The sequence below is a fragment of the Physella acuta genome, unplaced genomic scaffold (assembly GCF_028476545.2).
Source record: "Physella acuta isolate Inbredline_101_S28 unplaced genomic scaffold, ASM2847654v3 ptg000931l, whole genome shotgun sequence".
Classification (NCBI taxonomy): domain Eukaryota; kingdom Metazoa; phylum Mollusca; class Gastropoda; family Physidae; genus Physella; species Physella acuta.
In genome coordinates, this window is record NW_026732448.1 from 93,471 (window position 1) to 112,500 (window position 19,030).

Genomic DNA, 19,030 nt, shown 5'->3' on the forward strand with positions numbered 1-19,030 from the left:
GCCATCGTGTGTCGTCAGTGATAAATTGTCTGGGTCAACTCGCCAAGGTCGGTTAGAAAAAACAAACACTGGGGGGGGGGGGGGGAGAGGTACATGGATTTAAAAGTCATCAGCACTATCGTTACGACTATCTTCACTTTTATCACCATCACCATCATAATCATATCAGCTCCGACACCATCATCAGTACCATTAGCGGCATCATCTTCGCCATTATCATCAGATGAACTCCGTTATCACCATCAACATTATTACGCATTCCGCCCTTATCATCATCACTATCATCGACATCAACATCATCATCAGATCTTCTGTAGACTTGATTCTATTAGTCTTGGTTTAAGCCGCTTAAGCTTTTCCTAGCTGTAAACTTTGACATATTTCCACCCAAATTTAACCATTGTTAAACCAATTTTAGCCATTTTAGTATTAAACTTTCTCTCAGTGAAAAGTTGTTACAATTGTTTGTTTAGTCTTTAACTTGATTCATTAGCTCATTAGCCTAATGAAGTTATCATTAATTAATAATTTCTCCACAATGTCATTTAACCCAATCGGGTGAATCTGATTAAATCCAGCCTTTAAATAGAACTAGAAGAGGCTGGAGAAAAACATCTCAAAATAGCCGTTGAAACAAGACAAACAATACATACGACAACTATGACGCCCATTGTGACCATGGCAACCCGAGTGACCATGGCAACCCGAGTAACCATGGCAACCCGAGTGACCATGGCAACCCGTGTGACCATGGCAACCAACCCACTTTGTGAGAAAAACATTTTATTTTCTACATGCGGTGAAGATAGTTACAGTGTAAGATAAGTGGCATGGTCTGCAGTCATGTGTGTAATTTGCACGTGTGTAAGTGTAAGCGTGGTGCCTACACGCTAAACACTGGCTTGAGATCTGCAATTATTTCACGCCTGTAGGATTGATCAAGTCTGGGGTGGGGCGCCCCCGGGGGGGGTGTCTTAGTTTTAGTTCAAGAGAGGATGACAATAGTGATTGACGTCAATAGACGTGTTGTAGTACTGTCAGGTCGTTGACCCAATCACTAGTACTGTTGTACTCTCAGATTAATCTAATGACTAGTACTGTTGTACTATCAGATTAATCTAATGACTAGTACTGTTGTACTCTCAGATTGTTGATAGAATGACTAGTACTGTTGTACTACCAGATTGTTGATAGAATGACTAGTACTGTTGTACTACCAGATTGTTGATAGAATGACTAGTACTGTTGTACTATCAGATTAATCTAATGACTAGTACTGTTGTACTCTCAGATTAATCTAATGACTAGTACTGTTGTACTACCAGATTGTTGATAGAATGACTAGTACTGTTGCACTATCAGATTTTTTATAGAATGACTAGTACTGTTGTACTATTAGATTTTTTATAGAATGACTAGTACTGTTGTACTATCAGATTAATCTAATGACTAGTACTGTTGTACTCTCAGATTAATCTAATGACTAGTACTGTTGTACTCTCAGATTAATCTAATGACTAGTACTGTTGTACTCTCAGATTAATCTAATGACTAGTACTGTTGTACTACCAGATTGTTGATAGAATGACTAGTACTGTTGCACTATCAGATTTTTTATAGAATGACTAGTACTGTTGTACTATTAGATTTTTTATAGAATGACTAGTACTGTTGTACTATCAGATTAATCTAATGACTAGTACTGTTGTACTATCAGATTAATCTAATGACTAGTACTGTTGTACTATCAGATTTTTTATAGAATGACTAGTACTGTTGTACTATCAGATTGATAATAGAATGACTAGTACTGTTGTACTACAAGATTGTTGATAGAATGACTAGTAATGTTGTACTATCAGATTTTTATAGAATGACTAGTACTGTTGTACTACAAGATTGTTGATAGAATGACTAGTACTGTTGTACTATCAGATTTTTTATAGAATGACTAGTACTGTTGCACTATTAGATGAATAGAATGACTAGTATTGTAGTACTGTCAGATTGTTAATAGAGTGGGAGTGACGAGTATTTTAAACTAGTCATTAGATAATATAAAACTGCACCTTTATAAAAAATGGTTGGTACTGCAGCACTAAAAATGTGCTACAATGTACAGAGTACAGCAGTACTCTTAAGTTACTGACACACTTTTTTGTACTCTTCCTTTTCCATTGTCAGATACAACAAAAGGCAAGCACTGTTGTTTACCTGATATAAAGATTGTGTATTAGTTGTGAGTGATCGTTGTTGTAACATGACTGTGAATTTTGAGACGTTATAATGAGGGGCATGTATGCTGCCTACTTTAAATAAAATGATGCCCCAACCAGGTAGGGTATAGAAACTCATAAATACTTTCTTACTCAATGTAAACTTCCCTTAAAGTATTTCCTTCTAGTGAAAGCAATATACTCTTTTAATTAAAATAGTAACTGAACAATATCCAACTCTAGGTTTTTAAGAAGCCCCCCTGTTTACTTTGTTAAAAATGTTCTGTTTAATATGCCATGGCTTAAGGTCAAGACCTACTGTAATCTAGTTTTCGCGTATTGCATAATTAATATGTTAGCATGCAGCGAACAGGCCAATGTACTGACAAAAATTGATGTACACAAATTTTCAGGTGTAAACCACCGAAGGTGAAGGTCAGAGAATTATCGGCACTGGAGGTGAAAGGGGGGGGGGGGGTTGGGGAATGTGAGAGATGTGCTAGACTTGAGGTCGGCGCGTAGAGGGGGGAGGGGGCTTATGAGTAAATGGAACATCGACTAAAACAGTGTGAGTATAGGTGGTTTGGCTGAGTTACAGGATACACATTAGGGGGGGGGGGGGCGAGTCAAGGTGGATGTAACAAATATCACAAAACCACATTTCACTGAAGGTAACTAACTCGTTAACTCACTAATTGGTGAGATAGTTGGTGTGTAACCCTGGAGCTACCTAAAACAAAAATGTACAGCTAGGTCGCACAGCCGATATATCAAGACTTACAGTACCTTGATTTAATTCAACGTTGTGGAACAGAAATAAAAAAGTGTTACAATAACTTTGTTTAGTGAGGTGTCACAATATAAACAACAAAGCTATTCTTCCTTACTGGACTGTGTGGTTTAATGGTTGAACATTCGACTGACAGCCCAAAAGTCAAGATTTCGTATCCAGGTTTAAGTCCGAAGAATGTGTCTGAGTTCACCCAGCTCTGATGGGTACCTGACTCACGTGCTGATCTCACTATCCTTTCATATGCCTAGGTCACAGAGACAGGTGAACTCTAATTCACTTGCCCCTGGACCGTCAGGTTTGATTGGGACTCCCACCTCTTGTTTACATTTGGTTTAGTTTTGATTAAATGTTTCAAGTTAGATCAGTCAGTTGTGGATAGATTTGTAGAATCTAAAAAATTATTATTTAAACTTTTTTTTCTACAACAATGATTAGGTGGGGAGGGGAGCGAGAGGAATATGAAATGGTATAACGGTATTTAAGTTTAACACATAATTTCATCTATCACTGAATTTGATTAACTTTTCACAAAGTGTTTAACTTAACACAATTCTTAATTTAACTTAGGCGTAGTAAATAATTGAACACACTGTTTAACTTCATCATCAGATGTTTCATTTATAAACAGCTCTTGCCCACACTTCATTTGGTCATTTTTAACGTCACTGTTGAAATTAAATTGCGCATTTCGGATTATCCGTACACGGTACACTCCCCGGTTGTCACATATGTGTACACGCCATCACCAACACTTGATGCGTGACGACATCCATCAAGTGCCCCTTACATCCTGGCTACAACATCGATGTCAGACTCTGATGATCCAATCAGTCACGTTCTCAACAACAGCAGGCTATAACAACAGAGATAATCATTTTCATGATAACTACAGCAGTCTATAACAACAGAGATAATCATTTTCATGATAACAATAGTGATGATTACTAATATTTCCACATTACCAATAAGTATTTATCGGTGATTATTAAGTCGGGCCAATGCGGTATTCTGACGACAAACCTGGCTCTCGGTAATTATAATTATCCCAAGCAATAAATGCATGCTAAATATAATGGCTGGTTAACTAGACTCATTATAGAATGAACAACAACTTGTGGTCACAACACTAGTGTCTACCTCCCAGTGACCTAGTTTTATGACCCCATGACCTTCTGTGTCAGTGCGTGTGTTCCGAGTGGAAATCGGTCAATGCGGTGCAGTATTGGGGAACACGAATGCTTATCGTGCTACGGTGGTCCTCGCACAATGTGTCAGTGGTCCCCCAGACACGGTCAGTGTTCCCTAGACACGTCAGTGGTCCCCATACAACATGTTAGTGGCGTCCACATACACTATGTCAGTGGTCCCCCAGACACGGTCAGTGGTTCCCCAGACACGGTCAGTGGTCCTCCAGACACGGTCAGTGGTCCTCCAGACACGGTCAGTGGTCCCCCAGACACGGTCAGTGGTCCTCCAGACACGGTCAGTGGTCCTCCAGACACGGTCAGTGGTCCCCTGACACGGTCAGTGGTCCCCTGACACGGTCAGTGGTCCCCTGACACGGTCAGTGGTCTCCTGACACGGTCAGTGGTCTCCTGACACGGTCAGTGGTCCTCATACGGTCAGTGGTCCTCATGCAACGTGTTAGTGGCGTCCACATACAATGTGTCAGTGGTCCCCATACACTATGTCAGTGGTCCTCATACAATGTGTCAGTTACATCAGCTACAGAGGCCCTGTGATTTGACTATGAGTTATGCATTAATTCTACTTCATTTACTACAGGTTTTTACTATGGCTTTCACAGCCTTCACAAAGCTGTAGTTTACGGACAGTCATTTCTACTCTTTGTTATCTCCCTTCTCTCAGTACGACCAACAACAGGACCAAAATAGTGAATTATGGGATTTACCCAGAATCGCTATTTTTCTAGTATCGCTGTTTTCTTTGAAAGCGCAACAGTCGGTTTTCATTTTATCACGGGGATTTTGTTTCTTTCTTTGCCACAGCTATCCCCTCCCCTAAGATATATTGACCTAGATCTAATTATACCTGGCTAGGCAACATCATAAAAACATAAATATCTTCAATATCCGCCTATATAGATCATCACATGCGTGTAATATAACGTTATTGATCAGACCATAATCAATAGTAATTAAAATAACCCATTAATTTTGACGTGTTCTACATTATCAATAACTGTATTGTGTCGTGCAAAACACACGGTGACGTCACCGCAGCATGGGCGATAACTCCGATTGATTTTGTCGGTACACCGTCACAAAGACAATCTACCCAGGCTTTGTGAAGGGGTGGATATGGTGGATAAGTTTCTTTGTTCCGTTGGGAGTTTTTAAAAAGTTGAACATGGAGTCAAAAGCTGTCACACAGTTTAAACGATGACACAATTTTTTTTTATGAACATCATGTTGGAAGTTGGTTGTGTTTTTTTTAAAAATTCAATTCAAATATCACTGCTGCTGATAAAGACAGTCACATAATCTATAACACACTGCATGCATACAATACACATAGAACATCCCACAATGTGAACTTTTGACTCCTCAGCTAAGGACAAAGCACAGTAAACTAAGCAGTCAAGAGAAACCTAGTTTGCACACCTTATTCTAGTCTAGTTCTTATGCCATTGAGGACTGTATAGATATAGATGTTTGAAAGGGAAGAGTGTTTGCTTTTACGTGTCTCATTGTAATAACATTGCTTTTCCGATTGCTTAAAATATGTATCATTTTAATTCTCTGTAATCCCAAATTCATTTTAGCTCTACTTAAAAAAAAAAAAATTCCCCCTCTCCCCCCTCGTCCCCTCAGCCCACCACGCCGAGAAAAAAAAATCCCTTGAATCATCATTTAACTACACATTTGCATTTTCAGTTTCAGGTTGGTTTTTACTTTTTACTTTTTTCTTTTTATTTAGACGTTTTGTATTAGATCTATGTATAAGTAAACCATCTTAAATGATTGAAAGCAGGCTACAAGTAAGAAAGAAATATTACTATTGTAAATCTGTATCAGTCCTCACAAGCCGATGATGAAAACTGTAATACTAAAGCGAACACACAACTGACGCTATAAATTAAGTGTCTGAGGCAAAAAAAAAAAAGAACATCCCACCTACAACATACAACATACATACAATATGCACACAACACACCACCTACAACACACATCATACACACAACATAATACGACACAGCACTTACAACACACAAAACAAAAACACACACCTTAAACCACACATCATAACACACAATAGCCCACAACATCCACACAACATGTATAAAACACACCACCTACAGCGCAACAACACACAATACAGCACACAACCCAAAAACACACACCCCGAACCACACACACAACACACAACCAACAGCACACAACACAAAACACACACCCGAACCACACACACAACACACAACAAACAGCACACAACACAAAACACACAACATTTAACACATAACATTTAAAACATAACATATATAATAATACATATCAACATAACACAACACATAAAACACAAATGCCTAGTAAAACGTTTCCTTTATGAAAAAAATTGGAACTGAGTGATCGAGCAGTATCTCCAACATCCTTCATGAACTCAAGTCAGTTGAACCTGCGTGAGTCTACCCAGCTCTTAAGCATACCTGGCTTCTTTTGAGGAAAATGAAGATAGCTGACGACAGTATCTCTTCATAATATAAGGAACTCTACTTCATCTACCCCATTGACCGTCCGGTATGAAACAGTACTCTTTCTGTTATCATTTCTTTGTAACAACTTAAAACTACAACATCGCGTTAAGCAGCACAGGTTGACGTCATGATGAAATAGAGGTGGGCCTAAATAAAATAGATAAGAACACTAGTCTACATTTAAGTAGAAATCATAGCATCTCTCATGACTCATGTGTACAGTAATGATGTGAGAAATAAACCGGGAGTGATCTCCCCTAAACTTTCTCGAATATTCTTATATAAAATAACAGGGGATGGGAACTCGGGCTATAGACATGATTTTTAATCCATTTTAAATACTTAAAGTTTTAAAAATAGAATAAAATCTCGTAGACAAATTAATTGCACACCAAGTGAACGCGAAATAAAAAAGCGCATAATAGTGCGCAATATTATTAGTACTTTTAAAATTTACATTAGTTTTTTGAGAAATCGGAAGTAGCGTAAAGTACTACTTCCAGTCAACGGAAATGACTCAAAATTTAATAGAAGGTAGAGAATTAGATCTTTTACTTACGTATGAAATTTCATTTATCTATCTGAAATAGTACTCAAGTTATAGGCTTTTGAAAAATTCAAAGTAGGAAAAGTACCACTTCCGGTTATCGGAAATCGCTCAAAAGTTGATACGGATCTACGATTTTGATTAAATACTTATATATGAAATTTCATCAACCTAGCTGTAACGGTACTCAAGTTATCGTGTTTACACACGGACACACACACACACAGACACACAGACATACGGACAGAAGTGCAAAGCCCAGTTTTTCAGACTGGATTACGCATAAAACCTCTTAATTTTGATAAATCTTGATTGATAATTTTTGCCCGATTAAAATAAGTCCTCTATACTTCGGATGTGATGAAGGACTGAGGTGTAATACGGTGAAAATTGTTAAAATTTCAAGTGATTTTTGTGCACGATTACAATACTTTCTCTATACTTCGTATATACGAGAAAGTAAAAAGAAGCAGGGTATTCTAAAAACAACAGGAAACAAACACAGTTTTAACCCTGAGAGAGTAAAATCGTTGAATCTGCAGACATGCATACGTAGCCAGACAAATGAATTAAGGTGATGGCGATATCAGATCTACCCGTGTTTAATAATGTAAACTATCCTTCCCCCTCCTCCCCATCCCATAGCTGCCGTTCTTCAAGCAGATATTAGAAACCACATTTTTTTTTCTGGCACTCTCTTATAATAGGCAGGGTATTTTCAGAATCCTCCCCCGTTTGGTGATCCCAGAATCCACCCACCCACCCTTTTTTTTTTACATGTGGGTGTTCTCAGAACCCCCCACCCCATTCCACCTGCGTGACGTTCTCAGATTACACCCCCACCCACCCACCTGCGGGTGTTCTCAGACCCCCCCCTACCCCACCTGCGGGGTGCGTAATGTATGTCTGGCACTTTAGGACATTTTACACTGATGGTGGGGACGTACAAATAGTCTTTAAATACGTGACGTCATTATTAGGATCCCCGCGCCCAATCATGCATCACGAAGCAAACAGTGTTACGTAATCTAATACTTCTCCCCTGGAGCTGAAGACAACAACCCCAGCGCGTACTTTACCATCCCGCTAAAGACCCGACCTCCACAAATCAGCACTGCACACCCGGGGTTATTCCACACCTTCAAACCTCCAAAGTGTCAACGGTCAACGTCACTGAAGGTCAACCTTGACCCAATTATTCTTGCATCATTCCTGCCACCGTCAATCTCCCAAATCTCCCCTTGTCACGTGGTCTTGCTTGGATGGGATTATTCTTGACACCGCTTGTAACAACGGTGGCCTTGTTACATTTGAAAAGGGCTTGCTCAGAACCTGGTTGTTACATGTGAAAAGGGCTTGCTCAGAACCTGGTTGTTACATTTTGAAAAGGGCTTGCTTAGAACCTGGTTGTTATATTTGAAAAGGGCTTGCTCAGAACCTGGTTGTTACATTTGAAAATGGCTTGCTTAGAACCTGGTTGTTATATTTGAAAATGGCTTGCTTAGAACCTGGTTGTTACATTTGAAAATGGCTTGCTCAGAACCTGGTTGTTATATTTGAAAATGGCTTGCTTAGAACCTGGTTGTTACATTTGAAAAGGGCTTGCTCAGAACCTGGTTGTTATATTTGAAAAGGGCTTGCTCAGAACCTGGTTGTTATATTTGAAAAGGGCTTGCTCAGAACCTGGTTGTTATATTTGAAAAGGGCTTGCTAAGAACCTGGTTGTTACATTTGAATAGGGCTTGCTCAGAACCTGGTTGTTACATTTGAAAAGGGCTTGCTCAGTACCTGGTTGTTACATTTGAATAGGGCTTGCTCAGAACCTGGTTGTTACATTTGAAAATGGCTTGCTCAGAACCTGGCTGTTACATGTGAAAAGGTCTTGCTAAGAACCTGGTTGTTACATTTGAATAGGGCTTGCTCAGAATCTGGTTGTTACATTTGAAAAGGGCTTGCTAAAAATGTGGTTGTTCCTTTTGAAAGCGCTTGCTCAGAAATCTTTTGCTACATTTGAAAAGGGCTACCTCAGAAATGTGGTTGTCACATTTGACAAGGGCTGCAAATGTCGTGGTTACATTTGAAAAAGTCTTGCTAAAAATCTGGCTGTGATTGGGTTCCTAGCCAGAGAAATTTGTTGCATCAGAGTCATGAATAAGTATGAGGTTAAAAGGTCAAGATATGGAAGGTGCCGGGGACATTGTCCTACTGTCCTACATTGTTCTACAGCTGTCTTGGCAATAGCTAAGACACTGTCCTATTGTCCTATGTGTGTCTGTGTTGAAGGTTGAAATACTGTCTGGCCTTTATTTTCCTACTGCTGTTTCTGTTAAACGTATATATATATATATATATATATATATATATATATATATAGTCCTACTGTCCTACTGTTCTCTGTGTAGGACGTTGAGATATTGTCCTAATGTCCTACTGTCCTACTGTTGTCTGTGTAGGACGTTGAGACATTGTCCTACTGCCCTACTACTGACTGTGTAGGACGTTGAGATATTGTCCTACTGTCCTACTGTCCTACTACTGTCTGTGTAGGACGTTGAGATATTGTCCTACTGTCCTACTACTGTCTGTGTAGGACGCTGAGATATTGTCCTACTGTCCTACTACTGTCTGTGTAGGACGTTGAGATATTGTCCTACTGTCCTACTACTGTCTGTGTAGGACGCTGAGATATTGTCCTACTGTCCTACTATCCTGCTGTCTGTGTAGGACGTTGAGATATTGTCCTACTGTCCTACTACTGTCTGTGTAGGACGTTGAGATATTGTCCTACTGTCCTACTGCTGTCTGTGTAGGACGTTGAGATATTGTCCTACTGTCCTACTGCTGTCTGTGTAGGACGCTGAGATATTGTCTTACTGTCCTGCTGTCCTACTACTGTCTGTTTAGGACGCTGAGATATTGTCCTACTGTCCTACTGTCCTACTACTGTCTGTGTAGGACGTTGAGATATTGTCCTACTGTCCTACTACTGTCTCTGTATAACTTTGTGTTAAATTTAGCTGATGGGTCAGGAATGCTAAACGTAAAGCCGTTTAAGTAAAGTACATTTAGTGGCAACATTTGACAACAGAGCGCAATGTTGCGAGATACTGAAGCACGAAGTAAGTCTACATTTTCGTTAACAAAGGGAAATAACCGATGCAATTTTAAACCGTTATTTACTGTAAGATTTATCTACCATTTTAAAATAGCGCCTCTAACAAAAAGCTCGTTTTGAAAGTAACAAGATTTTTAAAATATTAATACTTTATTATTTATTTCTTTTCAGTTTCATGTTTTAACATTTATAAACATATCTTTCATTATTTTTTGGTCCTTTAAAAGTCTCCTCTCTTTAGGCTACTTATTTATGTAGCTGATGGTAAATATTTGGAGCAGGTTCAGCGGTGCTAGGGACCAAACGAGGCAGCGTCTGGCTAGGGCGATTCGTGCTGGTCTTCTTGTTTCCCGCCTCCAGCCTGTTCGTGGGTATTCACGTGGGCGGGTGGACGGCCCTCTCCTCGACCTTCTCCACGACCATGACCTTCTCCTCGACCTTGACCTTCTCCACGACCATGACCATGACCATTCTTATGTCCATTTCCGTGACCGTTTCCGTGACCGTTTCCGTGACCGTTTCCGTGACCGTTTCCGTGACCGTTTCCGTTGGCGTGCCCGTTTTTCTGTTCCGGCTTAGCCCGTGCATCTTTCCGGCCATTCCCAGGTGGTCCTTGTTTGGGCGGGCCATCGGGTTTCCCCCCTGAGGCCGCCTCATGTTTCCCCCCTGAGGCCGCCTCATGTTTCCCCCCTGGGGCCGCCTCATGTTTTACGTTCGGTGCATCCCCGGCCTTGCGATTGAGAGGAGGGTGGTCTAACTTCCCATACTGGGTCAGTGGCTCTTTTGACGCTTCTTGTCGGCCATGATGCTGGTCGTGTCTGCCAGGGTGCTGGTCGTGTCTGCCAGGGTGCTGGTCCTCTTTGTACGGAGAGTGTTCCACTTTTCTACCAGACAAATGCAAGAGTTGCTTTATATTTAGGGTTAAATAAGTCGAATAGTAGTACAAGAGTAGTATTGTATTTAGGGTTAGGTGAGTCAAATAGTAGTACAAGAGTAGCTTTGTATTTAGGGTTAGGTGAGTCAAATAGTAGTACAAGAGTAGCTTTGTATTTAGGGTTAGGTGAGTCAAATAGTAGTACAAGAGTAGCTTTGTATTTAGGGTTAGGTGAGTCAAATAGTAGTACAAGAGGAGTATTGTATTTAGGGTTAAATAAGTCGAATAGTAGTACAAGAGTAGTATTGTATTTAGGGTTAGGTGAGTCAAATAGTAGTACAAGAGTAGCTTTGTATTTAGGGTTAGGTGAGTCAAATAGTAGTACAAGAGTAGCTTTGTATTTAGGGTTAGGTGAGTCAAATAGTAGTACAAGAGTAGCTTTGTATTTAGGGTTAGGTGAGTCAAATAGTAGTACAAGAGGAGTATTGTATTTAGGGTTAGGTGAGTCAAATAGTAGTACAAGAGTAGCTTTGTATTTAGGGTTAGGTGAGTCAAATAGTAGTACAAGTGTAGCTTTGTATTTAGGGTTAGGTGAGTCAAATAGTAGTACAAGAGTAGCTTTGTATTTAGGGTTAGGTGAGTCAAATAGTAGTACAAGAGTAGCTTTGTATTTAGGGTTAGGTGAGTCAAATAGTAGTACAAGAGTAGCTTTGTATTTAGGGTTAGGTGAGTCAAATAGTAGTACAAGAGTAGCTTTGTATTTAGGGTTAGGTGAGTCGTATAGTAGTACAAGAGTAGTATTGTATTTAGGGTTAGGTGAGTCAAATAGTAGTACAAGAGTAGTATTGTCCACATAAATTACACCTGTCCCCCCACATAAAGTTTACCTGTCCTCCCACACAAAGTTTACACCTGTCCCCCACATAACGTTTACCTGTCCTCCCACATAAAGTTTACCTGTCCTCCAACCTTAAGTTTACACCTGTCCTCCCACATTATGTTTACCTGTCCTCCCACATTAAGTTTACACCTGTCCTCGACATAAAGTTTACACCTGTCCTCCCACATAAAGTTTACACCTGTCCTCCAACCTTAAGTTTACACCTGTCCTCCCACATAAAGTTTACCTGTCCTCCCACATAAAGTTTACACCTGTCCCCCACATAAAGTTTACACCTGTCCCCCACATAAAGTTTACCTGTCCTCCAACCTTAAGTTTACACCTGTCCTCCCACATAAAGTTTACACCTGTCCCCCACATAAAGTTTGCCTGTCCTCCCACATTAAGTTTACCTGTCCTCCCACATAAAGTTTACACCTGTCCTCCCACATAAAGTTTACACCTGTCCCCCACATAAAGTTTGCCTGTCCCCCCACATAAAGTTTACACCTGTCCCCCACATAAAGTTTACCTGTCCTCCAACCTTAAGTTTACACCTGTCCTCCCACATTAAGTTTACCTGTCCTCCCACATAAAGTTTACACCTGCCCTCCCACACAAAGTTTACACCTGTCCCCCACATAAAGTTTACCTGTCCTCCAACCTTAAGTTTACACCTGTCCTCCCACATTATGTTTACCTGTCCTCCCACATTAAGTTTACACCTGTCCTCCCACATAAAGTTTACACCTGTCCCCCACATAAAGTTTACCTGTCCTCCAACCTTAAGTTTACACCTGTCCTCCCACATAAAGTTTACACCTGTCCCCCACATAAAGTTTGCCTGTCCTCCCACATTAAGTTTACCTGTCCTCCCACATAAAGTTTACACCTGTCCTCCCACATAAAGTTTACACCTGTCCCCCACATAAAGTTTGCCTGTCCCCCCACATAAAGTTTACACCTGTCCCCCACATAAAGTTTACCTGTCCTCCAACCTTAAGTTTACACCTGTCCTCCCACATTAAGTTTACCTGTCCTCCCACATAAAGTTTACACCTGCCCTCCCACACAAAGTTTACACCTGTCCCCCACATAAAGTTTACCTGTCCTCCAACCTTAAGTTTACACCTGTCCTCCCACATTATGTTTACCTGTCCTCCCACATTAAGTTTACACCTGTCCTCGACATAAAGTTTACACCTGTCCTCCCACATAAAGTTTACACCTGTCCTCCAACCTTAAGTTTACACCTGTCCTCCCACATAAAGTTTACCTGTCCTCCCACATAAAGTTTACACCTGTCCCCCACATAAAGTTTACACCTGTCCCCCACATAAAGTTTACCTGTCCTCCAACCTTAAGTTTACACCTGTCCTCCCACATAAAGTTTACACCTGTCCCCCACATAAAGTTTGCCTGTCCTCCCACATTAAGTTTACCTGTCCTCCCACATAAAGTTTACACCTGTCCTCCCACATAAAGTTTACACCTGTCCCCCACATAAAGTTTACCTGTCCCCCCACATAAAGTTTACACCTGTCCCCCACATAAAGTTTACCTGTCCTCCAACCTTAAGTTTACACCTGTCCTCCCACATTAAGTTTACCTGTCCTCCCACATAAAGTTTACACCTGCCCTCCCACACAAAGTTTACACCTGTCCCCCACATAAAGTTTACCTGTCCTCCAACCTTAAGTTTACACCTGTCCTCCCACATAAAGTTTACACCTGTCCCCCACATAAAGTTTGCCTGTCCTCCCACATTAAGTTTACCTGTCCTCCCACATAAAGTTTACACCTGTCCTCCCACATAAAGTTTACACCTGTCCCCCACATAAAGTTTACCTGTCCCCCCACATAAAGTTTACACCTGTCCCCCACATAAAGTTTACCTGTCCTCCAACCTTAAGTTTACACCTGTCCTCCCACATTAAGTTTACCTGTCCTCCCACATAAAGTTTACACCTGCCCTCCCACACAAAGTTTACACCTGTCCCCCACATAAAGTTTACCTGTCCTCCCACATAAAGTTTACCTGTCCTCCAACCTTAAGTTTACACCTGTCCTCCCACATAAAGTTTACCTGTGCTCCCACATAAAGTTTACACCTGTCCCCCACATAAAGTTTACCTGTCCTCCAACCTTAAGTTTACACCTGTCCTCCCACATAAAGTTTACACCTGTCCTCCCACACAAAGTTTACACCTGTCCCCCACATAAAGTTTACCTGTCCTCCCACATAAAGTTTACCTGTGCTCCCACATAAAGTTTACACCTGTCCTCCCACACACGCACTATGCTAATGCTAGACCAGTAAAAGCCAGCTACTCACGGAAGACAGTTGAAGGGGAACCTGTGAGCTGCCTTCAGTAGGTGCCAGGTATCCCAGTCAGGAAACAGCACAACATGGAGGTGGGTCTCTAAACGTGCGGCAAATACAAAAACTAGTTAGCCACAAAATCGGAAGATGAATTGACATATAAAAAAACATCGAATACTCTCATGGACGTAATTAATACAGTAATTATTATTTAAGCTTTAAGTCATTATGAAAAAACATTGAACCGAGTTGCTGTTGAGAGAAATACGATAGCAAACCAATAAAACGTACATAGCTATCTTAATTACTTTGTTTAACTACCTTACCCAGAAAAGAAATCACAATCAAAGCAGCCAAGATCAGGAAAAGCACGTTCGCCATAAGATCAAACACATAGCTGTCCCTAAGACCTGCAACAGAGAAACCATGTCCTTGTTTTATAAAACAAAAGTGGTACCCATTGGATTAACAATGATGTCCCGCCATGTCAAAGTAGAAAGGAAGGTCTTGGTAAGTTCCATTGAAAGTTCTGCATGAATATTTATTTGGGCGTTTACAGTTAGAACTAGATATTTTTCATGAACATTCTTTACGTTATCATTTTTAAGGCTAGGATAGGAATAGGATTTTTACCCACGTACAAATCATATTGTAAGTAAAGTAAAGTAAGTAAAGTTCCCTTTCAAACATGACGGTCTAAGGCACGGGTTCCCAACCTGGGGGTCGCGACCCCCCTGGGGGTCGCGAAGGACTTTCTGGGGGGTCGCCAACTGTTATACTAAACCTTAGTAATTTGAAACAAAACATACATATTTAGAAGAATTTTTTAAATTCGGCTTTACTAACATCACTGGAAAGGGAATAGAGAAGAAGCAAAGCGTACTATACAAAGTTGTTCTCAGTCACGAGTTTATGAAATCTTCAAAACTAAAACGTCATTTGAGACGAGTCATTCGAAACACACCAAAAAAGATATGGAGTTCTTTCGTCGGTATGAAGCTAGTTGCAAACGTCAGAGACTTGATCGAACAGGAAGTTTTCACCAAGGAAACACAGCATTAGTGCAAGCATCACATGAAGTAGCGACAGAAAATGCCAAGCAAAAAAAAAACAATAGGAGAAAATCTCATCAAACGCTGCATGTTGAAGATGGTGAAGTTAATTCTTACATGTCCGTAGATGTTAAATAACACATTTTTATTGAAATTAAGCTTTCACCATTGTTTGCTATTCAAGTAGATAAATCAACAGACGCGAGTTCGTGTTCGCAGTTGCTGGTCTTTGTATTATATTTATTCAGATGATAGCAAAGAAGAGTTGCTCTTTTGTGAAGATAGCATGGAGAAAATAAATACGTTTTTTAAATTGGATGATTAAAATGGGTTAAAACGGCTGTGAGGGTTTGTACGGATGGTGCACCATCTATGTTTAGGTCAAAATCGGGCTTTCAGAAAGCAGAAAAGATTTAGCTCCCTAACCACTGCCCTCACCAATCGCCATCAAGACTCCATTGCTAGTATAAGTCGTAATTTATATAAAATCTGGAGCCTTCAAAGAATGCTCTTCTACACTACGGTGCGCTGGCTGTCAAACGAATTGTTGTGAATCGTGTTTTTGAATTGAAATCTGAAATCAAATTGTTCTTGGAAATGCAAAGGAAACAAGACCTTTTGGTATACTTAAAACGACATAGAGTGGTTGGAGAGAGTATCATACCTAGCAGATGTGTTCGAACATCAACATAAGCATAACCTGAAGCTTCAGGGAAAATGAACGAATATTATCACTTTCCATGATAATCTCGGGGCATTTTTATCAAAGCTGCAAAATCGGCGAAGAAAATAAATCTTGGAAATATTGTAAATTTGAGAAGCTCTGCAGTGTGGTAGATGAATCTAATTGTGAGATAATAAAATTTTGAAAGAGGAAATTTCTGGGCATCTTGAATCTTTTGAAAACGAACTGCAGCGCTATTTCTCTGAGCTGAAAAAAAAATCTGCATTGACGCATTACCCATTCTCTTCTTCCCTTGATGTTGCCAGCATTCCCGATGAATTACAAGATGAATTCTTTGATTTGTAGAATGATTCCGCGTAAGATGAAAAACTTCAGATACAATTTTGGTGTGGTATTAACAATTTATATCCAAACGTAAAATTGATTGACTTTTCGAGAATATAATTTTATTTTGAACACTATTTTTTTATTAAAAACAAAATTAAGATAATGATAATGACATAGGTTGGCGTTAACAAAAAAATACTTTAAAACAAAAATGAAACGCGAATGTTTAGTGAATAGTATGCAATTTTACTCATGGTATCAAAACAGTTATCAAGAGTAGTTCATATTGAAAGTCTACTAGAAAATCTTATTTTAATGCTTTTTAATTTCCATACTAATTTCGGTTTTTAATTCTATGGGGGTCGCGGGTCACTTAATTTTTATAAAAGGGGGTCGCCACTCAAAAAAGGTTGGGAACCACTGGTCTAAGGGGTCTACTTTTTTCTGTGTCTTCGGCATATGAAGAGATAGTGTGGTCAGCACTATGCCCAGCCGCCTTTACTTTCCCTAACGTGAGTTAGGTACCCAGCAGAGTTGGGAGGACTCAGGGACATACTGACTTGAACATGGATTCGAACTCGCTAGGCCACTCCGTCCCATCAATCCTATTTTACTCACGTTCAAATCCTATTTTACTCACATTCAAATCCTATTTTACTCACATTCAAATCCTATTTTACTCACGTTCAAATCCTATTTTACTCACGTTCAAATCCTATTTTACTCACGTTCAAATCCTATTTTACTCACATTCAAATCCTATTTTACTCACATTCAAATCCTATTTTACTCACATTCAAATCCTATTTTACTCACATTCAAATCCTATTTTACTCACGTTCAAATCCTATTTTACTCACGTTCAAATCCTATTTTACTCACGTTCAAATCCTATTTTACTCACATTCAAATCCTATTTTACTCACATTCAAATCCTATTTTACTCACGTTCAAATCCTATTTTACTCACGTTCAAATCCTATTTAACACACTTTCAAATCCTATTTTACTCACGTTCAAATCCTATTTTACTCACGTTTAAATCATATTTTACTCACGTTCAAATCCTATTTTACTCACATTCAAATCCTATTTTACTCACATTCAAATCCTATTTTACTCACGTTCAAATCCTATTTTACTCACGTTCAAATCCTATTTTACTCACGTTCAAATCCTATTTTACTCACATTCAAATCCTATTTTACTCACATTCAAATCCTATTTTACTCACGTTCAAATCCTATTTTACTCACGTTCAAATCCTATTTTACTCACGTTCAAATCATATTGTACTCACGTTCAAATTCTATTTTACTCACGTTCAAATCCTATTTTACTCACATTCAAATCCTATTTTACTCACATTCAAATCCTATTTTACTCACGTTCAAATTCTATTTTACTCACGTTCAAATCCTATTTTACTCACGTTCAAATCATATTGTACTCACGTTCAAATTCTATTTTATTCACGTTCAAACCCTTTTTTACTCACGTTCAAATCCAGTTCTTTGAGGCGCGGGAGAGATGACCTGATAACATTTACACGCGTTATCGCTGCTCATTTTCCTTTAGTGTTGGATGCACTGGGCGTGTACAAAGTCTGGAATGGTTGAAGAAAATATTTGCTGGTTTTATTGAGCTCTCTGCGGGTGTTGATTCTGTTTGGTCTTCTATCCACACCGACAGGACAATTAAAGTTTTAAAGACAATTAATCTCATATTTATTATTTCCATTTTGTCCGTTATTACTTTTTTTTAATATTTAAAAATTTGTAATACAATAGAATTGCATGACTAAATGAACACGAACAATGAGCGAATAATAGGGCAGTATATAGTCTAGTGCTTTATATAGAAAACTATTATTAAATCACTAAAAAATAATTAAGCATCCAATTTAGCCAGATTTGATGTCACATTGCATTGGCCCCGGATCTTGACCCACGGCCAAGTTTCTTTAAAAAAATAGTCATTTAAAAGTGGTTGAAATTTCGCTTGGCAGTTTCGTCTCATGTTGAAGCACGATAGACAAAGAGTTAGCCCAGTTAAATAAAGCGTGCAATAAAAGCGTGTAAAAATTACTATGCCAAATGCGCATTTTATCGGGAATTCCAGCAACCTAATGCGATCGGTTCTGTCGATCTCTAAAGTTTAAGAATTTTTGCATGAAAGTAAAAGAAAATGTACATAGAAACAACACCTAAACAATTTTAACATCGCATGTAAATTAGTTACAAGTAGATCTATGTGTGGATGTTACCTGAGCTATTAGATCTATAACATTTACATCCTTAGCCTACCTGATGTTGTGTATACCATTCGCACGCCGGTGTTGCTATGCACCAAAATTGACTCATAAAAATAAAAATTAGAATAAGAAACGAAACGAAACGAACTCTCGCCACGTAAAAAGTCATTAGACTCAACTTGATTCCAATCAAAGAACATCTGACATAGACTAACGCCTGATTCTGAGTGAAGATTCATCTAAGTGTCA

The 19,030-nt window shown here is 39.4% G+C and overlaps 2 protein-coding genes across 2 annotated transcripts in view; one reads left to right on the forward strand and one right to left on the reverse strand.

Annotated features, from left to right (window-relative positions):
* Positions 1-10,705: 10,705 nt before the first annotated feature.
* LOC131953568 (annexin B11) lies at positions 10,706-18,876 on the reverse strand. The gene is made up of 5 exons (XM_059316799.1): positions 18,834-18,876; positions 18,026-18,203; positions 14,790-14,873; positions 14,476-14,563; positions 10,706-11,270 (listed from the first exon to the last, which is right to left on the reverse strand). Exons 2-5 carry the CDS (start codon positions 18,093-18,095, stop codon positions 10,706-10,708), a joined length of 807 nt encoding a protein of 268 aa, XP_059172782.1. The 5' UTR covers positions 18,096-18,203; positions 18,834-18,876.
* LOC131953581 (cell surface glycoprotein 1) overlaps positions 18,815-19,030 on the forward strand; it is a 16,407-nt gene continuing 16,191 nt past the window's right edge. The window contains exon 1 of the mRNA XM_059316817.1: positions 18,815-19,030. This exon is cut by the window's right edge and continues 255 nt beyond it. The gene's annotated coding sequence lies outside the window, so the exon portion shown is untranslated.

What these genes read in the sequence shown, in the direction of transcription:
- LOC131953568 (XM_059316799.1), bottom strand. Translation starts at nt 18,095, where the DNA reads ATGAGCAGCGATAACGCGTGTAAATGTTATCAGGTCATCTCTCCCGCG. An exon ending in GATTGTGATTTCTTTTCTGG is followed by an intron (nt 14,564 to 14,789) that starts GTAAGGTAGTTA and finishes CCGCACGTTTAG; the next exon opens with AGACCCACCTCCATGTTGTG. An exon ending in TTCCCCTTCAACTGTCTTCC is followed by an intron (nt 11,271 to 14,475) that starts GTGAGTAGCTGG and finishes TTTGTCTGGTAG; the next exon opens with AAAAGTGGAACACTCTCCGT.